This window comes from Choloepus didactylus, chromosome 23, assembly GCF_015220235.1.
Source record: "Choloepus didactylus isolate mChoDid1 chromosome 23, mChoDid1.pri, whole genome shotgun sequence".
In the NCBI taxonomy this organism is placed as follows: domain Eukaryota; kingdom Metazoa; phylum Chordata; class Mammalia; order Pilosa; family Megalonychidae; genus Choloepus; species Choloepus didactylus.
This window is the reverse complement of record NC_051329.1, coordinates 1,021,757-1,039,012: the sequence shown is the minus strand read 5'-3', so window position 1 is coordinate 1,039,012 and position 17,256 is coordinate 1,021,757. Positions and strand designations below refer to the sequence as shown.

At 59.9% G+C, this 17,256-nt stretch overlaps 1 protein-coding gene across 5 annotated transcripts in view; it reads right to left on the bottom strand.

The window, feature by feature from the left end:
* Positions 1 to 17,256, bottom strand: part of GALNT9 (polypeptide N-acetylgalactosaminyltransferase 9) — a 120,788-nt gene that overhangs the window by 62,476 nt on the left and 41,056 nt on the right. For all 5 annotated transcript variants that reach the window (XM_037816844.1, XM_037816845.1, XM_037816846.1 and 2 more), the window contains exon 2: positions 5,766 to 5,946. In XM_037816844.1, coding sequence (XP_037672772.1) covers positions 5,766 to 5,946 — 181 coding nt within the window. The remainder of the gene's footprint in view (positions 1 to 5,765; positions 5,947 to 17,256) is intronic.

The following is a 17,256-nucleotide window of genomic DNA, read 5'->3' as shown; positions in this document are numbered from 1 at the left end:
CGCACACACGTGTGCACACACACGCACACATGCACACACACACTCTAGGTGGGTTTCTGATGGCTGGGCCTGTCAGAGCCCATCAGTAAGGCAGGTGCTGATTGGACGGACAGGCTACATGGGGAGGAAAGACAATTTGAAATAAGTGTAGCCTGAGCTTGCATTTACGTATTTATTCCTTTTATCACTCTCAGACATTTGCTGAGGGCCTACTGAGCGCCAGGTGTTGCCCCCAGAGGCGGTCAGAATGCAGCTACTGATGCTATTCGCAGAATGGAAAACTCCTATAAATGCCCCGTAACATCCCAAACTCACGTGGCAGATTTTGCAATGTCTGACCTTAAGTTTTCTTTCCCGGGTGCCCCAGTCACCAACTGCCATCTAACTGGCTTAACACAACACTTGTTTTCTTTTCTTTCCTGGTTCCTGGGGGTGGGGAATTTGGAAGACCCCAGCCAGGTGCCTCTGGGTCAGGGGCTGTCACGTGGTTGCAGTTAGAGGATGGCTGAACTGGAGCAGCCAGCAGCCCCTCCCTCCCTCGCTTTCCCCTCCCACCCCCTCCCTCCTCTCAGAGCCTCTCCTCGGGGACCCTGTGGACTGGCCTGGGCTCCCCCACAGCATCCCCTTTGTCCTTCTCTGTGGACGACCAAACACACAGGCCCACCCAATTTCAAGGGCAGGGGCACAGATGCTACCTCTTGATGGGGCAGGAGCAATATTCTTAGAGAGAGGCTTTTGCGTCCATCTTTGGAAAATACAATCTGCCACGTGGGTTTGTGAAGAAGAAAATAATGCATACTATAAAACAGGGCTTGGCAAACCATGGCCACGACCGCGTAAGGCCTGCCACCTGATGTTGTGAATAAAGTTTTATTGGATCTTTGTCAATGAAGCTTTATTGTGAAAAAAGTTTTACTGGGCGTCTTTTTTTGCCCAGTTCCTCAGGTACCAAAGAAGAGTGTGATGTGGCCCTCCCCGTGTTGGCCAGAAGCTGGGCAGCTGCCGCTCTGACGCTGGTGCTGGGGCCGGCCCCTCACGGGCAGCCCCTCTCCCCTGCACAGCCGCCTGCATTTCACTTCTCACACTGGCCCCGCTGCATCCCCTGCTCAGGTTCCGTCAGGCGCCCGTTACAGAAATACAGCTCAGGCTAACAACACAGAAAGGCACTTCTGTTCTCAAACGGTCAAGTCTGGAGGGCAGCTTCAGGCTTGGCTGGATCCAGGTGTTCAAACGACGCCGACGGGCAGGGCCTGTCTCTCCACTCCGCCTCCCCGCGAAGGCCGGTTTGCACCCAGGGACCTTCCACGCGGCACAGGTGCACCCAGCGCTTCCGCCACGCCTCCTCCCAGCTGGCCAATCGCCTTTTCCAGCAGTCCCGGTGGCGTCCCCAGGGCAGCCTCTGATTGGCTGGCTTGGGTCATGTGCCCATGCCTTACTCCGCCCTCCCCTCCCCGCTCTGATTGGCCAGGTGCGGTCACATGGCCATAGGTCCCGGGAGGCTCCCGGAAGAACTGGGGCGCACGGAGGCCGGGGGCGCGGGCAGCGAGGCGGCCGTCCCTGCACGTCGGCGCTGCGGCCGGGGGGACCCCGGAGCACAGCGCCCGCGGAGAGCCTCACCCCGGCCCCGCGAGCACCTCCCGGCCGGTCCTGTGCGGGAGAGCAGGGGGACGGGCTGGGAAGGGGCCCCGGCTCCGGAGTCGCCTTCCCCGCGGACCCGCCTGCGCCGTGCGGGGCCCACTCCGCCTCCGCCCCGTCCGTAAAACGGGGCCTCCGAGGCTGCGGGGAGCTGCCGCTCCGCAAACCGGTCCCGCGGCGTCAGGGAAAGCGCGGGCGTCGGGCCCCCGCCGTGCGCCCCAGCCGAGCAGCGAGCAGCGCGCGGGCTTCGCGGCCCAGGGCTGACCTGGGTGGGGAGCCTCCTTCGTGTGTGTGTGTGTGTGTGTGTGTGTGTGTGTGTGTGTGTGTGTGTGTGTGTGTGTGTGTGTGTGTGTGTGTGTGTGTGTGTGTGTGTGTGTGTGTGTGTGTGTGTGTGTGTGGAGCCTCCTTCGTGTGTGTGTGTGTGTGTGTGTGTGTGTGTGTGTGTGTGTGTGTGGCCTCCGTGTGTGTGTGTGTGTGTGTGTGTGTGTGTGGAGCCTCCTTCGTGTGTGTGTGTGTGTGTGTGTGTGTGTGTGTGTGTGTGGCCTCCGTGTGTGTGTGTGTGTGTGTGTGTGTGTGTGGAGCCTCCTTCGTGTGTGTGTGTGTGTGTGTGTGTGTGTGCTTAAGCAAAATACTTGTGTTACATTTGCAAGTTCAACTACTCGTGAAATTTGTCTGTGACCCCCAAAACAATACAGCATTTTCACGGTTATCTGTGGACATGGCAGAGCAGCAAACACTGAGTCGCCGACACCCACGTTCCCAGCGGAGGCTGGATGAAGCGACACCACCTTCCTGTTTCAGCCCCCACAGTGTAGACAAGTGTCCTCATTGCAGTATATTTGGTGCTACATTGTCCACGTATTTGTGCTTTTTCTCACTGATTTTGCTGTTTAATTGGCCCCACGCGTGCTGCAGAGAGGCTGTCTAGGTCCCTAAGTGCAAAGGCTGTGAGGTGCCTCGTGGAGAAAGTCCATGGATCAGATCAGCTCTGAACAGGCCTGAGTCCCAGCGCGGGTGGCTGTGCGTTCATGCTGATAGATCAACAGCGTGTGGTGCAGAAGCACACACAACACACATCTAGGTGTTGGTTGATCGGTGAAACGTGACCAGAGCTCACAGGAACCCAGCTGTGAACTCCCCCGAGTGGCCGTGGTTCCACGTTAGCTGATTCGGGGTTTGTGACAACCTTTAGACCACGACTACCGCGGACAGAGAGAACTGTGTGTGCTACGTTACTGCAAAGCCCAGAGGGTGGGCCTGAGCCACGCTGCCTCCAGCTGCTCAGACGGTCGCGCACTGCAGCTTCGCTGTTTCACGGGTGGGCCCTGGGGGCTTCGCGCCTGCGCCCCGCATCACCAGGCCAAGACGGCTGCAGCTGCCCCGGCCTCCTGGCCCTGCACTGTCACAATACGAGAGAAGGAAAGAGCCGGAGACGTCCGAGGACTGCCAGGAGACCCTGGCCCTGGGAGGCCCCCGCCCAGGGCCACCAGCCACAGCAGGCCCAGTCTCCTCCAGCCCCATGGATGGGGACTGCCCGGACACAGGGCCACGCAGGGCTCTGCCTCCATGAAGAGGGTAGGGCCGTGCCGCAGCTGTGCCAGGAGCTCCAGAGGGGCCTACACGAACACTCACGTGAGGACTCTCTCTTGGAAACGAGCCCCAAAACCGGGGTTTCCTCTTTATAACAAGAAGTGCCATTGACGAAGCATGCAGGGAAGGGGCAGAGCCCATCTCCCACCCCTCCAGGGCCCCGGGGAGGCCCCCAGCGAGAGGGCTGCCCCAGCTGGCTGACAATGCGATCTGGGGGGGCTCGGGCTTCGGCTGCACCCCTGGGTGCTGGAGACTGAGGTCAGCCATGTCTGCGTGGCCAGCCCCCAGAACAAACCCTGGATGCAGGCCCAGAGCCACCTGCCCGCTAGCCGAGCTCCCTGCTGTCACACGCCGCAGCTGGGAGCACCGGGCCCGGAGGCCCCTGCCCCACCCCCGGCTGGGTGTTGTCCTCTGGCCGGGGTGAGCCATTACCCTGGGCACAAGATGGCCTTTCGGCATTCTGAGTCCCCCTGGGGGTCATCCGAGTCCACGATGGTCTTGGGGACTCCCCAAATCACACCGGAGCTGCCTGAGCGCTCACGGCTGAGAACCACACTAACTCATTTAGTTCATCCTCCAAGTTTAGGACACACTGGGAGAGCAACCAGAAACTTCCAGACTCACATGCACACACCTGCATACTCACACACTCACTCATGCCTATACAAACCTGTATTCACACACTCATACACTCACAATGCCCATAGAAACTGCACTCACACACTCATACATGCCCATACAAACCTGCACACTCACACACATACACTCACACATGCACACTCACATACTCACACATGCCCAAACCTGTATTCACACACACTCATACACTCACAATGCCCATACAAACCTGCACTCACATGCACGCCCTTACACACACATGCACATACAAACCTGTATTCACACACACTGATACACTCACATGCCCATACAAACCTGTACACTCACACCTTCACATGCACACCTTTACACACACACATGCTCACACAAACCTGCACTCATATATGCACAGCTGCATACACTCATGCCCATACCAAACTGCACATTCATACACTCATAAACTCACACATGCACACGCACACACGCATCTGTACAAACATGCACACTTGTACAGACTCCATCACACGTGTACACACACTCCCTCATGCACATGCACACTGCACACACATGCTCACACAAACCTGCACTCATATATGCACAGCTGCATACACTCATGCCCATACCAAACTGCACATTCATACACTCATAAACTCACACATGCACACGCACACACGCATCTGTACAAACATGCACACTTGTACAGACTCCATCACACGTGTACACACACTCCCTCACGCACATGCACACTGCACACACTCAGTGAGCGCATAATGTGGCACCCCCACCCGAGTCATCCAACCCCGGTCGTGATGACACCAACACAGCACGTGCGTTATTAGTTACTTAACATATTCTTTTAAGTTGACCTGTTTTAAGCTTAAATGTGTTTCTCATTCGAAAAGGAATCTTTATTTCATCACTGCAAGAGGAAATCTGCTATCATTTGTCATCAGCAGGTGATAACCCTGGAAATAAACGGGCATTTTTACCCACGAGGGGAGGCTGGGTGTTGCTCGGAGGCCTAGGGTGTCCGAGAGGACGCAGGACGGAAGGGGGGTTTCTCGGGCGAAACCGGAGGGGGAAGGGGGCGGGGGGCAGCGACCCCGGCACCACGTCGCTGTGTGCCATTGAGGCAGCACCGTCCCCACCTGGAATCAGTTCCTGTCGCCTTTATGAAAACCCTGCAAGCTCCACGTGTGCTGGAGCCCAGACGGGAGCCTCAGATGCTGTCTTCGGCCCGCGGCCGGCACCGCCTCCCTGGGCGACAGCCTGGGGGGTTCCGGGTCCCTCCTCGCCCTCGGTCCCCACCTCAGGCATTTGACCCCGTGGTCGCCCAAACCCACACCCCCGAACCTTTCCCCTGCGTGCAGGAGGGGAACGTGCCCAGCGCCAATCATCCGAGCACCCAGCTGCCGTGCTGGGCGTACGGAGGGCTCTCCACCCACGTGACGGGCAATGGGTGTCCCACCTCGTCAGGGACCCTGCCGGGTTCTAGCCTCACGTAATTAGATGTGGCCCTGGTGACAACCAGGCCAGAGCAGTCCCAGCAACCAGGCGCCTGACTTTCCCGCTTAATCAGCTTCTGAGGCTGTGAGCGAAAGGGCCCCAGTGAGGTGGCCGGGCCCCAGCAGAGACAAGAAAGCCTTTAACTTCAGGGTGTTCATTAGACCGTGGCTGGGCCCCAGACGAGCGCACAAACCCACCTGGGGAGCATGGCGTTCGCAGCAGCACCTTGAGCTGCAGCCAACGTGCACCAGCTCCCCAGACACCCCCAACTCTGCACCCAAAGGGAGGGCGCGGGGAGCCCTGGCCGGTGGGCAGACACAGGGAGCAAGGGCCAGGCGCCCGGGCCGTCCTGTCTCACACCCCCCCCCAGCCACTGGGCTCTGTGGAAATCCTGGGTGCGCCCTGAGGCAGCCGGCGGGGGGCGGGCACGTACTCACTTTTTGGGCCGGTAGTCGGGGATGGCCCTGTCCAGCGAGATGCGGTCGCTGAGCTGGGCGTTGTAGCCGTACTCCTCATATCTGCCTTCGGCCTCCTGGCTGTCGTCGCGGAGGGCAGCGGCCACGCCCCCCTGGCCCAGGCCCCCCGGCCCCTCCACCAGACCCATGGGCTTGGCGAGGCCTGGGGGGACGAGAGAAGAGGGTGGTCAGGCGGGACCCGGGACCCACGGGCCTTCCCCCCGACCCAGGCCCCGGCCGGCTCCCATCCCGCTCACTCATCTCTCCCCACCAGCCCTTCCCTTCATGGGCCGACTCGGCAAAGTCCCACTTTACAGAGAAGAAAAGCAAAGCCCTGGCTCCACGTTTCCCCAGCGCCGGGCACGGGCAGTCTATCAGGCCAGCTAATTGCAAGCTCACACAACGGACGGCTGGTTGGGCAATAACAAGGTACAAGCCACAGACGTGCCAACACAGTGGAATCAAATGTGACGGGTCAGATGACAGAGCCGGACACCACAGAGGCCCCCAGTGTGACTCGCGTGACCTCAGCTCAAGAGCTGCCCAGGCTCACCTCGGGGACGGGCAGCTGCGCCAGGCCGAGTCCACGCAGGGCACCCGGAGGGCTGGGCCGGGTTCTGTCCTCAGGTGAGTGCGCCAGGAGGGCAGACCCGGGGGCTTTATTGCCAGAGAGACCCGGGCACCTAGCAGCGTCAGCCACTCAGGGAGGCCGTCCAGGCTCCCTCTGAGATGGAATGTTCTGGAGGGCATGCTGGCTCTGGGAGTGAGGCCGCAGGGAGCAGAACTTTCGCCAGACCGAGACAGGAGGGCCTCTTGCCCTGCGCCGCCTTCTGTTAGCTACACGGAGAGTCCAGTGGACACGAACGCTCCAAGAACATCCGAGGTTGAAGGTGCACAAGTGCCCGCCCCGAGGAGCGGCTTCAGCTCCCAGGCTCTGGGGCCTTGGCGTTTTCTGAAACGCCGTTTAAATGGTCAAATGCGGTACCGGAGCTGGTGCAGGAAGATCACGGGACGTGCAAGTCAATTTCCTGTCTTCCACGGGGAAGGGGCCGGTCTGCAGGGCCTTGCCCACATGGAGCTGGCTGCCACATGTCTTAAAACACACACGGTAAAAATGTCAGGTGGTGCTGAACGCTGCGGAAGGGAGAGCCAGGATCTCGGCTGCTCTCTCTCCATCCCCCTGCCCCGCTGCAGGGCCAAAGGAAGGAGGTTCTGCTTTCCTCTCCTCCCGGTTTGTCCACCACATGTGGGGACAGAGGCTCAGGTGCTTTCTTCCTGCTTCATCGGCTCAGCAGATCCCATCGGCTTCTTGGCATCAGAGACGAGGTGTTCAGGCCGTCCCCACCGCATGTCCTTGGTGTGTTGTTTTTAGTTATTCTGGTGAATATCTTTTGTGACTTTAAAAGAAATCCAAAGGCTCCATGTCTGGAAGTGTTGGCCCCAGCCAGTGTCCACAGACTCGGGCCACCTCCCCTGGGCTTCACCTCACCACACGGCCTGCTGGCCCCCAGGACGGGTCCCCAGGCTGAGCCTAAAGTGAGACACGTGCTGCACTGGCCACATCCGATCATGGGACTAACCTTTCCCAGAGCCAGCGCTGGGAGTGGACCACGGGGGCGAAACGTGATTCTCACTAACGTCAGAGCTGCTTCACAAGGAGCTTTCACGTGTCTTTTGCAAATACTCCATCAGTTTCTCAGCATCATGCACACTCGGGTTTGCTTTGGAAGAGGGACTTGGCTTTCTGGGTGGACGGCCGGTCAGCTTCTTTGGTCAACAAAACCCTTTGGTGTCAGCTGAACACCAGGTGCTTCTGGAGCATGAGGGGCGTTTTCTCCTCAGTCACTCTCGAGCCCCCGACAGTGGGACCTGCCCACCCTCAGAGGATGGGCCAAGGTCAGGGGACGGCTCGCCGCAGCCTCACTGCCTCAGGAAGCGGAACTGGAGCCCGTCTCCCGAGTCCCGGCTCAGGGACCCTCCCTTCTGTGACCCCAGGCCGAGGAGGGAGCCGAGCCCAGACAGCACCGACCGAGGGCAGCTCTCGATGCTCTAGAGCACGTGCTGGCACCTGTGGGGGATCATCAGCCCCAAGCCCCAGGCTGTGGTGGGAAACCGGTGTTGGAGGATGTCATTAGTCAACAGAGGCCAGACTGGACTGGGGCTCCTGGGCGACGTGACTGCACCCTCACACAGGCAGGAGTGTGAGCACGGAGACACGGGGACGGCGGGAGGCGGGGTGACCGTGGCGGCTAGACTGAGGTGACGCAGCTGCAAGCCAGGGGTGCCGAGGGACGCGCACGCCAGCAGCCCAGGAGAGGCTGGAAGGAGCCTCGGAGCCTCCGGAGGGGGCGCGGCCCGCCGACACCTCCATCCTGGACTCTGTCTAGCGCTGGGCGGGAACATTCTACTGTTTTAGGGCCCGGTTTGTGGCGCTTTGTCATAGCATCCCTAGGAGACCAATACGGAGGACACGGAAAATCGACTTCTCAGGAAAAGCTTCATCTTTGGTGAGTGCCTCAGCCCCACGCACCTACCCATGGCCCAAGCCCAGTGCCCGTCGCATGGTGTTTCTGTTGAAAGTGCTGAAATGAGCAATTCTCCCATCCACAGTATGATGGTCGGGTTCATGTGTCAACTTGGCCAGGTGATGGTACCCAGCTGTCTGGTCAAGCAGGCACTGGCCTAAATGATGCTGCGAAATTGTTTGTGTCTGGTTAATAAACCAACAGGCTGGTCTATTAAATCATCAGTCAATCGGCTGCAGCTGTGACTGATGACTCACCGAAGGGCGAGTCTCCCACAATGAGAGAATGCAGTCGGCTGGATTTAATCCAATTAATCAGTTGAAGACTTTCAAGCCAGACAGATAGAGGACCTTCACTTCTTCTTTGGCTGCCCAGCGAAGCGTTTCCTGAGGAGTTTGTAGAAGTTGCTGGTTCGTTTCCTGAGGAGTTCATCGGACATCATTGGAGTTGACAGTCTGCTGCCTGCCCTACGGAATTCGGACTTGTGCATCCCCACAGCTGCATGAGACACTTTTATAAGTCTTATATTTATAGATAGCTCTCACTGATTCTGTTTCCCTTGAGAACCCTAACTAATAAAGACAGAGAGACACTAGACACAAAAGCAGAGTGAGCCGCTGGGAACGTAGGCCCTGGAGCCCCGGAACATGACGCGGACGCCGGGCCTCTGTATCCCGGGGTGGGGCTGGTGGCCATTTCAGCCGAGCGTGAGGGGCGAGCGTGTGGATGTGCCGGACACCCTGGTAGGCCAGGCCCCAGCACTAGGGGTGGGGGTGGGGGTAAATAGAGGGTCCCAGGGAGCTTGCTGGAGCATCTGTTGGCAGCTCTCCGCGGCACATCGGCTACTTTACACCACTGAGCACAGAGGCCCTGGCAGGCCCTGCTGAAGCCCCACAGCCTCCAACACCAGGGCTTCCCCAGCTCCAGCCGCGGCCCCTGGGGGCTGCAGTGTCCCGGGCAGGGCAGGGAACTGGCCTCCACAGGCTCCCAGGTGACGGGGGGCTGCCGGTGCACGCTCTGCGTGGAGCAGCCCTGCTCCAGAACAAGGCTGTGTGTCCTCAAGGCTCCATCAGGACGCAAGACACCGCGGGAAGCTGGGAGCCCGCCAGGAGCCACCCCACAGCACCCCACCACCTCCCTCTCACTTGGGGACGCCATGCAGCGCCCGGACGAGCGCACGGTGGGATGTGCCCATTTCCCCGCAGAGAGCGGGGCCTCTGCGCAGCGGCTGTGGGCAGACCGGGGAAGGAGACGAGTGTCCGCACAGGGAGCCTGCATGCTGCACAGCTTCGTGACGAGGGTCTGGCGCCCACGGCCAGGACGGAGCAGCGTCCCGGGGAGGCACCGCTCACGCTCACAGAACTCGCCGGGGTGCTGGCCAAGCCACTGTCAGCGTTTCTTCCAGGCTGCCCCAGGGACAGCGAGGGGCTGGGGAGCGGGGGGACCACAACCTGCCCATCTGATTTGCTTTTAGGAAATGGGCACCCACCAGCCCTTCCCACAGATTTCCGCAGCGCGCCTCTTGCCTCCTCTTTCCTCCCAGAGTGCACTTGCACCTCCCTTCCCACGGAATTCCTCCAAAAGACGCAGGATTGCTTCATCCCATTGGAAAAGAGGGCAAAGGGAGAAGGCAGCAGCTCGGGGGGCTGCAGCCATGGCCAGGCCATGCCTGGGGACTGCCAAGGCCTCGTGTGATCCTGGGAGCTCCCCCAGCAGCTGCCGGCGCTTTGGAAGCACCCCTGGCCGACGGGCTCCCCCCGAGGCTCCCCAGGCCCTGGGGAGAAGCCACAGGAGCAGGCTGGGGGCGCTGATGCCGCTCACCCTTGGGGGAACCTAGCGCCACTGGCCAGGGAAGCCGGCCGGACTTCTGATGGTCTCCTGCAGAGGCGGGGAGAGGGGCTTCTGGGCTTCCCAGCTCCCAGGGGCCTCTGCACATCCAGCCCGGGCCCCGGGCCCAGGGGGCGGCCTGCAGGAGGCTCAGGCCCTGGTGCATGGGACGCCTGACGACGCAGGCATGCGGGGGTCCCCAGCGGCGCCTCAGCCTGGCAGCCGGTGTCATCCTGGGGGTACGTGTGTGTCAAAGCACTGGGGCTCCTGTGGCGGGAGCAGGGACAGGCAGATTCTCCACTTTGAAATCCACTTATTCAGAATCTCCGCCCGTGAGCAGCACTTTGTCCTTGAATAAAAGGTAATTTTAAGAAAAACGTGACATTGTCATTTGCCAGCTCAGCCTCTGGAAGGCCTGCCTGAGCCAAGCCCACCACCACACCGACCTCCGCGCCGACCTCCGCAGACCCCGACACTGCACAGCAGGGGCTGCGCGGGCCTGGGGCCCCCTGGGTGCTGGGCATGCCCCGGCGCTCCTGCCGCCCTTCCCCGCTGGCACCACGACTGCCCCATTTAACAGGGAAACTGAGGCTCGGCGAGGCCTCCCCGATAGCCGCTTTGCTCTGAATTTCAAAACACTCCAAAGGAGAATTTCAGAGGCACCGATGAAGGCCCCTGACTGGGTTTTTCCGAGCAAGGGGCTGATCAGACGACTGCCTTCGACCCCCGCCCGTCTCCTAGAGGAAAGGACCCTCCCTGTGGGGAGCAAGGGGGGGGTCGTGGCGCCTGCGGGCCAGGCCATGGTCGGGACTGACTGCGTCCCTCACCCCATGGACCTCAGGATGACCTTATTTGGAAACTGTCGTTTAAGACGCGCCCCGTTAGCGGGAGGCCCTAAGGCAACGCGGCTGGAGCCCGAGTGAGGAGGGCAGGATGGACACAGCCGGACAGTTGCCAGGAGAAGGTCACAGGACGACGGAGGAGAGGCTGGGCGACGTGCCCATGAGTGGAGGAAACCACGCAGCGCCGGGAGCCCCCTCCCCGGCCCCCCAGCGAGAGCGCGGCCAGCCCAGTCCTGGCTGGGGGGCTCTGCCTTGGCGGCTCCGGGACATGGAGGTGGCACAGCTCCTGGAGACTCCATCAGGCCCTCACCGTTGCCACGGTCAGCGGAGCAAGTACAGGTGCCTGCCCTCCGCCGTGTCGGGGGGCTGCAAGGGAAGGCTGGGGTCTCCTAAGGAAGGACAAATTCCACCTGTGGGCAGAAGGCTCAGCACCGGCCCGACAGACCCCGGATACGCCAACCCCCGACCTCCTGAGCCGAGCCCTCAGAGGAAGTCAGAGCGTGTGTGTGCACAGCCACGTCGCACCTACACACAGAGCACACACACTGCTCGGCCTGCTGCTCCAGAGGGCCCGACAGATGCAGACAGACCCTCACAAAGGCGACGTTGAGAGGGGCACGGCAGGCTCTGAGGACGGAGCTGCAGTGAGGCCATGGACTCCCGTGTGTGGGCTTGTCCGGGAGCCCACGGTGCTCACACACCAGCGTCCGGGGCAGGAGCAGGGCTCATCTCTCTGCTGGGCTGCCCTCGGCCCCGACCGCACTCCACGTCAGAGTCAGGGGCACTGGCAGCCCACGGACAGCCGTTCAGCCACACCCGAGCATCCAGACTGGAGGCCGCCCCAGCTTGGGGGTTCCCAGGATCCTCCATCACCCCCCACAGGAGGCTCACATCTCCCGCAGGAAACCCAGTCAGCAGGTGGTGCTTGGGGGACACAGTCTCTAAAGGACACACATCCCAATGGGACACAGTCTCTGGGACGCACGTCCCTCCGGGACAGTCTCTGTAGCTCTAGGAGGCGTCTCACTGCGCAGGTTTCCCACAGAGCAGGCTGCATTAGTCAGACCCACACACTTCCCATTGAAAACAATCAAAAATGTTAGATTAAACAACATCAACTTACAAGAAGCAATAAATATGTAAGATTTATGGCACATAATTGGTAGGACAAAAGTGAGGGGAAAATGGGAATCTGAAGAGACGAGGGGGCATGCAAATAGCTTTTGTCCCCAGGGGCGTTCTGTCTGACGCCAGTTTGAAATTTCAAAGAGGGAGCAAATAAATCAAAGAAGTCAAACAGGAAAGGCCCCCTCCAGAGGGCCGTGTCCTGGGGCAGGAGAGGACCAGGGAGGAGCCCCTGCACATCCTCTCCCGAGAACGTCCCTTCACCCTAAGCCTCGAGTTAGGCCTGCAAAGCCATGATCGAAACAGTGACCATCACAGAACGTAACGGACACGCCAGGAAACGAGACATGACGAACCAGAACCAACGGCAACTGCAGATCCAGAGCCGGCCCGGTGGGCGCTCACCCTCGGATGCCACGACGCCCACTGGTCTCCCGCTCCCGGTCCCCCTCAGCAGGGGGCACCCGCCCGGCTGCAGCAGAGGCTGCTGCACAGCCCCGTGGCCGGCGGCCTCAGCTTCCCCTCCACCGCATACGGGCTGGACGGGCGGTGGGACGGGCATCGGGCAGCAGGGCCCGCTCGCTCTCCTCCTCATCCTGTGAAAGTGGAGGCCGATCACCGTGCCCGGCTATTAATGTGATGGTTAAGGTTGGAGAGAAAAACGAGAGACCCTGCTTCCCTTTTGTAGAGAATGTGTCTCTTCCAGCTTCAATTTTACCCACTTTCTCCAGATGTAACAGCTGATCTCATGACGGACGGGTGTACTCAGGGTCCCTGGGGGCCGACACTCACCACGTCCTGTCAACACGGAGCAGAAGGGCTGCCCTCCGACACCAGGAAGTCGTGAATATTTTGCCGGACATGGCAACACCTGTACCGTGTGTTCTCCCTGAGCCTGATGTGGTGCTTGGTAAAGCTGCAAACGCAACACCTGTGTTCAACTAATATGAATGTTTCCGGGGCCGAGGCCGGGGAGATACGGCCTGACTGGAAACAAGCGGCAACACGGATTTCCCGGTTCTTTCTCCCACTGCGTAACGGGAACCTGGGGTGTGTGACATCACGCAGCTGCCCCCTACATCAGTAAACGCCGACCTGCCCAGACCTGGGTCTAACCACTGCTGGGCAGCGAGCAGGGGGGATATGTGGGGGCCTGCCCCGGTGGGGGGGCTCGTGCTGAGTGGGGGGCTGTGGACCCCGTCCTTCCCAGTCCCTCCCTCCGATGGTGGGCATCCTCTGGCGCCATCAGGCTCTGTTCTCTGCCCAGGCGCTGACTCTGGAATCTTCTGGGAAATGCTTGTCCCGGGGGGACACTGGGCTGCTCGCAGGCCAGCAGTGCCGGGCTTTTCCAATGCCCTGGGAGTCACAGAGTCCCACACCCCGGAGACAGCAGTGGGGACACAGGACCTGCCCTCGGGGAGCCCCTCCGGGTGGGACCTGAGGACTCGGCCCTCCCTCCGGGACACTTGCTGGGCTCACTGCTAAGGACCCGGGGCCTGGTCAGCAGCAGGTGCCCAGTGAGTGCTCACTGGACAAATACTGCATGAACAGGGGACCCGTCCAGGGGCCTGACCTCCAGGGAAGGGATGCTGTGGGCAGCACAGGTATACTGACCCTAGAGATGCTGATGCCCAGTGCTGAGGGACCCACAGATGCTGCCCTCAGGCCCGAGAACCCTGACGGGGCCAGGAGAAGCCAACAGGAAGCCGGTGCTGCCAGGCTGCGTGGGGTCGACCTGGGTCACGGCCAGGCCGGAGGACAGAGGCATCTCGCTTGGCTGCTCCAGCACCGTCTCCCTGCCCCAGAAGGGAGTTGGAAACTGAGACGATTCTGCCAGCACAGCCGTTAAGCACTCGGATGCTGAGCCAGCCTCACCATTTCCTAACATAGCCTTGTGGGCCTCGGTTTCCCCACCCTGTAAGCTAAGGTAACGGCCTCCCCATCGTAGGACCATCGTGCTGGTAAATGAGAGGATGTGCTCAGACCACTGCACGCAGCCCCTGACACTTGTGGTAACAGGTTCTGGTTATTTTTGCCTTTGTGTTTTTCCGTACCTTGCGATCAGCAATTCTTGACTGTTTTCTCATTCAGGCTCCCCTGAAAGTGTGCAGGTCGTTACGAGCCCACCAGCAAATCCCTCTGCCAGGATCTGGGGGCACGTCAGGCAGTGGGTGGCGTGGAGAGCGAGGGGCCGGGCTGCACAGGAGGACCCAGTTGGGGACGTGGCAGCCGCGGAGCCGTCTGGGTGGCGGGGGATGGTCTGCAGGGCACCACCGGCCCTGACCAGCAGCAAAGTGGGCAGAGCAGGGCTCGCTGAGACCAGCGGCACCCACCCAGCCTGCCCTCAACACCGCACTCAGAGCGCAGCGGCTGCGGGTTCCTGGGCCTCACCAGAGCCGGGGTGGAGACTCGGACCCGGAACACCACTGCGGACACCGTGGGAACCCCACTTCCATAGGAGCCTCCCCTCAGTCGCGGGGTTTATAAAACTGCAGGCCCCGGTTCTCAGCCTGGCCGGGCGAGGGGCGTGGGGAGGATATTCAAATAGCTCTGCCGAGCATCTGATCCAGGACTGACCCCAATCGGACACCTGCTGACCCCACAGGGCCCTGGCATCAAGGAGGCCGGGACCCGAGCAGGCCTGGAACTCGGCAGCTTCATCCCGGCAGGGCTCCGGCACTTGCCCTGCTTTTCTCCTGCTCTCTGGGGACAGCTGCCCCGGGGTCCAGAGGGGCCAGCTCTCCTACCCCAACCAGCTTCCAGGGGGCAGAAAGGAAACTGACTGGAGCTCTGCAGCCCCACACCCCTCTTCTCAGGGGTGGCAACCATGTCTCTGTGTTTCTGGCATCAGGAAGGGAAGGGTGCCCCTTCTGCTGGGCCCCAAGCCAGGAGGAGGCCCCACACTGCCAGATGGTCTGAGGGTAGGACTGTTGATGCCGACGTCCACATGCTCGCGCAGGGCTCCAGCCTGTTCCCGAGCCTCATCTCCTATCCAACCATTCCAGATACATCTTCCCTTGCTCAGGGCTTGGCTTTTCTCACTTCATCTTGGCTGACAGTAGCTGCCTCCCATATTCATCCATACATCCATTCATCTTCCCATACAAGAACTCATCCATCAATCTACTCATCCACCCCCCACCCATCCATCCATCCACCATTCATAAACCCATCATCCGCCCAACCATCCATCCACAGATCCATCCATCCATCTACCCATCCATCCATCCCTACATAAACCCATCCATCCATCCACCATCCATAAACCCATCATCCGTCCAACCATCCATCCACAGATCCATCCATCCATCTACCCATCCATCCATCCCTACATAAACCCATCCATCCATCCACCATTCATAAACCCATCATCCGCCCAACCATCCATCCACACATCCGTCCATCCATCTACCCATCCATCCATCCACCCCTACATAAACTTACCCAACCATCCGTCCATTCATCCACCCACCTATCCATCCATTCATCCATCCACCCACCCATCCATATAGTTGACAAATATTTATTGTGTCTACTATGTGACGAACACCATGCTAGTCGTCTGTCCAAATCCTACCCCACTGAAACTCTTTTTCTTCCTTCTGTCTTCACTAGCATTTCGAGGGCTGTGTGTTGAGAACTCTGCCAAGCACTTCACATGCATCATCCTGCTTAATCTCCACAATCCTATCATGGAAAGACAATCATTCTTCACATTTCACAGATGTAGAAAACAAGGCTCACAGAGGCGCAGTGACTTGTCCAAGGACACTCGATTGGGATTTGGACTCCGATCTGTCCATTGTGGAGCTCAAATGCCTCCTCTTCCCTGAAGCTTCCTGACCCCTCCCCCTTGTGTTCCTTTGAAGTCCCTGCATCATGGAGGGCACGCTGCCCTAGATGGCAGACAGCCTCCCTCCTACCCGACCACAGCTCTCAGGCAAGGGCTCCTGTTCTCCGAGCACTGGTCTCAACACAACACACTGGTCCTTCTAGAATAAACTGCAAATTGGAATCCATCTCCTGGATCCCCTGCCACAGTCCCGCACTCCTGTAATTTCCGCAGGGGTGGGGCTGTTCAGAACAGGAGCCACAGGGCTGGTGCGGTGGAGCTGGCAGGGACGGGGCGGTGGAGCTGGCGGGGATGGGGAGGTGGACTGTCATTTGAGGAGACAGTCGTCGTGGCTTACCGAGGTCAGCTCAGCATTCAGCCGAGAACCACCACGTGCCGGGAACTGCTCTGAGAGCGTTTTATGTTTCTCATTTAATCCTCACAAAGAGCCTGGAGATAAAGGCTATCCTTACCTCCTTTTCTGAGAGGACAAACCTGAGGGCAGGGAGGTGGAACGAGTTGACCACAGCCACACCGCGAGGGGTGGCCGCAGCCCCACACCCCAGCGGCCAGGCTCCACGCCCGGACTTTCCCCAGGACACTCTACTCCTACCAAGATAAGCTTGTTTATGTCCCCAGATGTCCACTACCGAGAAACCAGGCATGTGAGCTATTAACAGGCATTTTCCACAATTTTCTCAAAATAGTGAGAAAATAGTCCCTCACCAATCCAGCATCTGTTATTTTCTTACTCGGAAATAAGATCAAGGCTTGCTGGGGTTCAGATCGGAGACACACAGAGCTGATCTGCCTAAAATATTCAGTCCCTTTTCACTGTAAGAGTAGAAGAGAGAACAACCCAACTTCTGCCCAGAAATGCCCAGGTGCCAATCCCAGCGGTGCCCTCACCAGACGGGGGGCCTCGCTCTGCCCTGGCCCCTGACCGGTAAGATGGAGACACGGTGACTCCCTCACGGCTGCTGGGAGGATGGCATGGCCAGGCCCCCATCAACGACACGTCCACAGCCCTCGCTGCTGGCACTAAAGCTGTGCATGAAACAAGCCCACCGGGGTCTGCACCTTCACCCTGTCCTGGGGTCTCACTCAGAGACGTGGAGGGTGGGAGGGGGAATCGGGGTGCAGGAGGGCGGCCTTCTCCCGCCGTGTGGTAATGGAGTCTCTGTGCAAGCAGACCTGGAGAGGCCGCGAGGGCAGGCGAGGGCAGGCGAGGGGTGCTGGGGACCCCGCTACAAAGCCCGCCGCCGGCCGGCCCACCCCACGCATTAACTTCAGGGGCTTGGGTTTTCCATTTCCTCCTGACT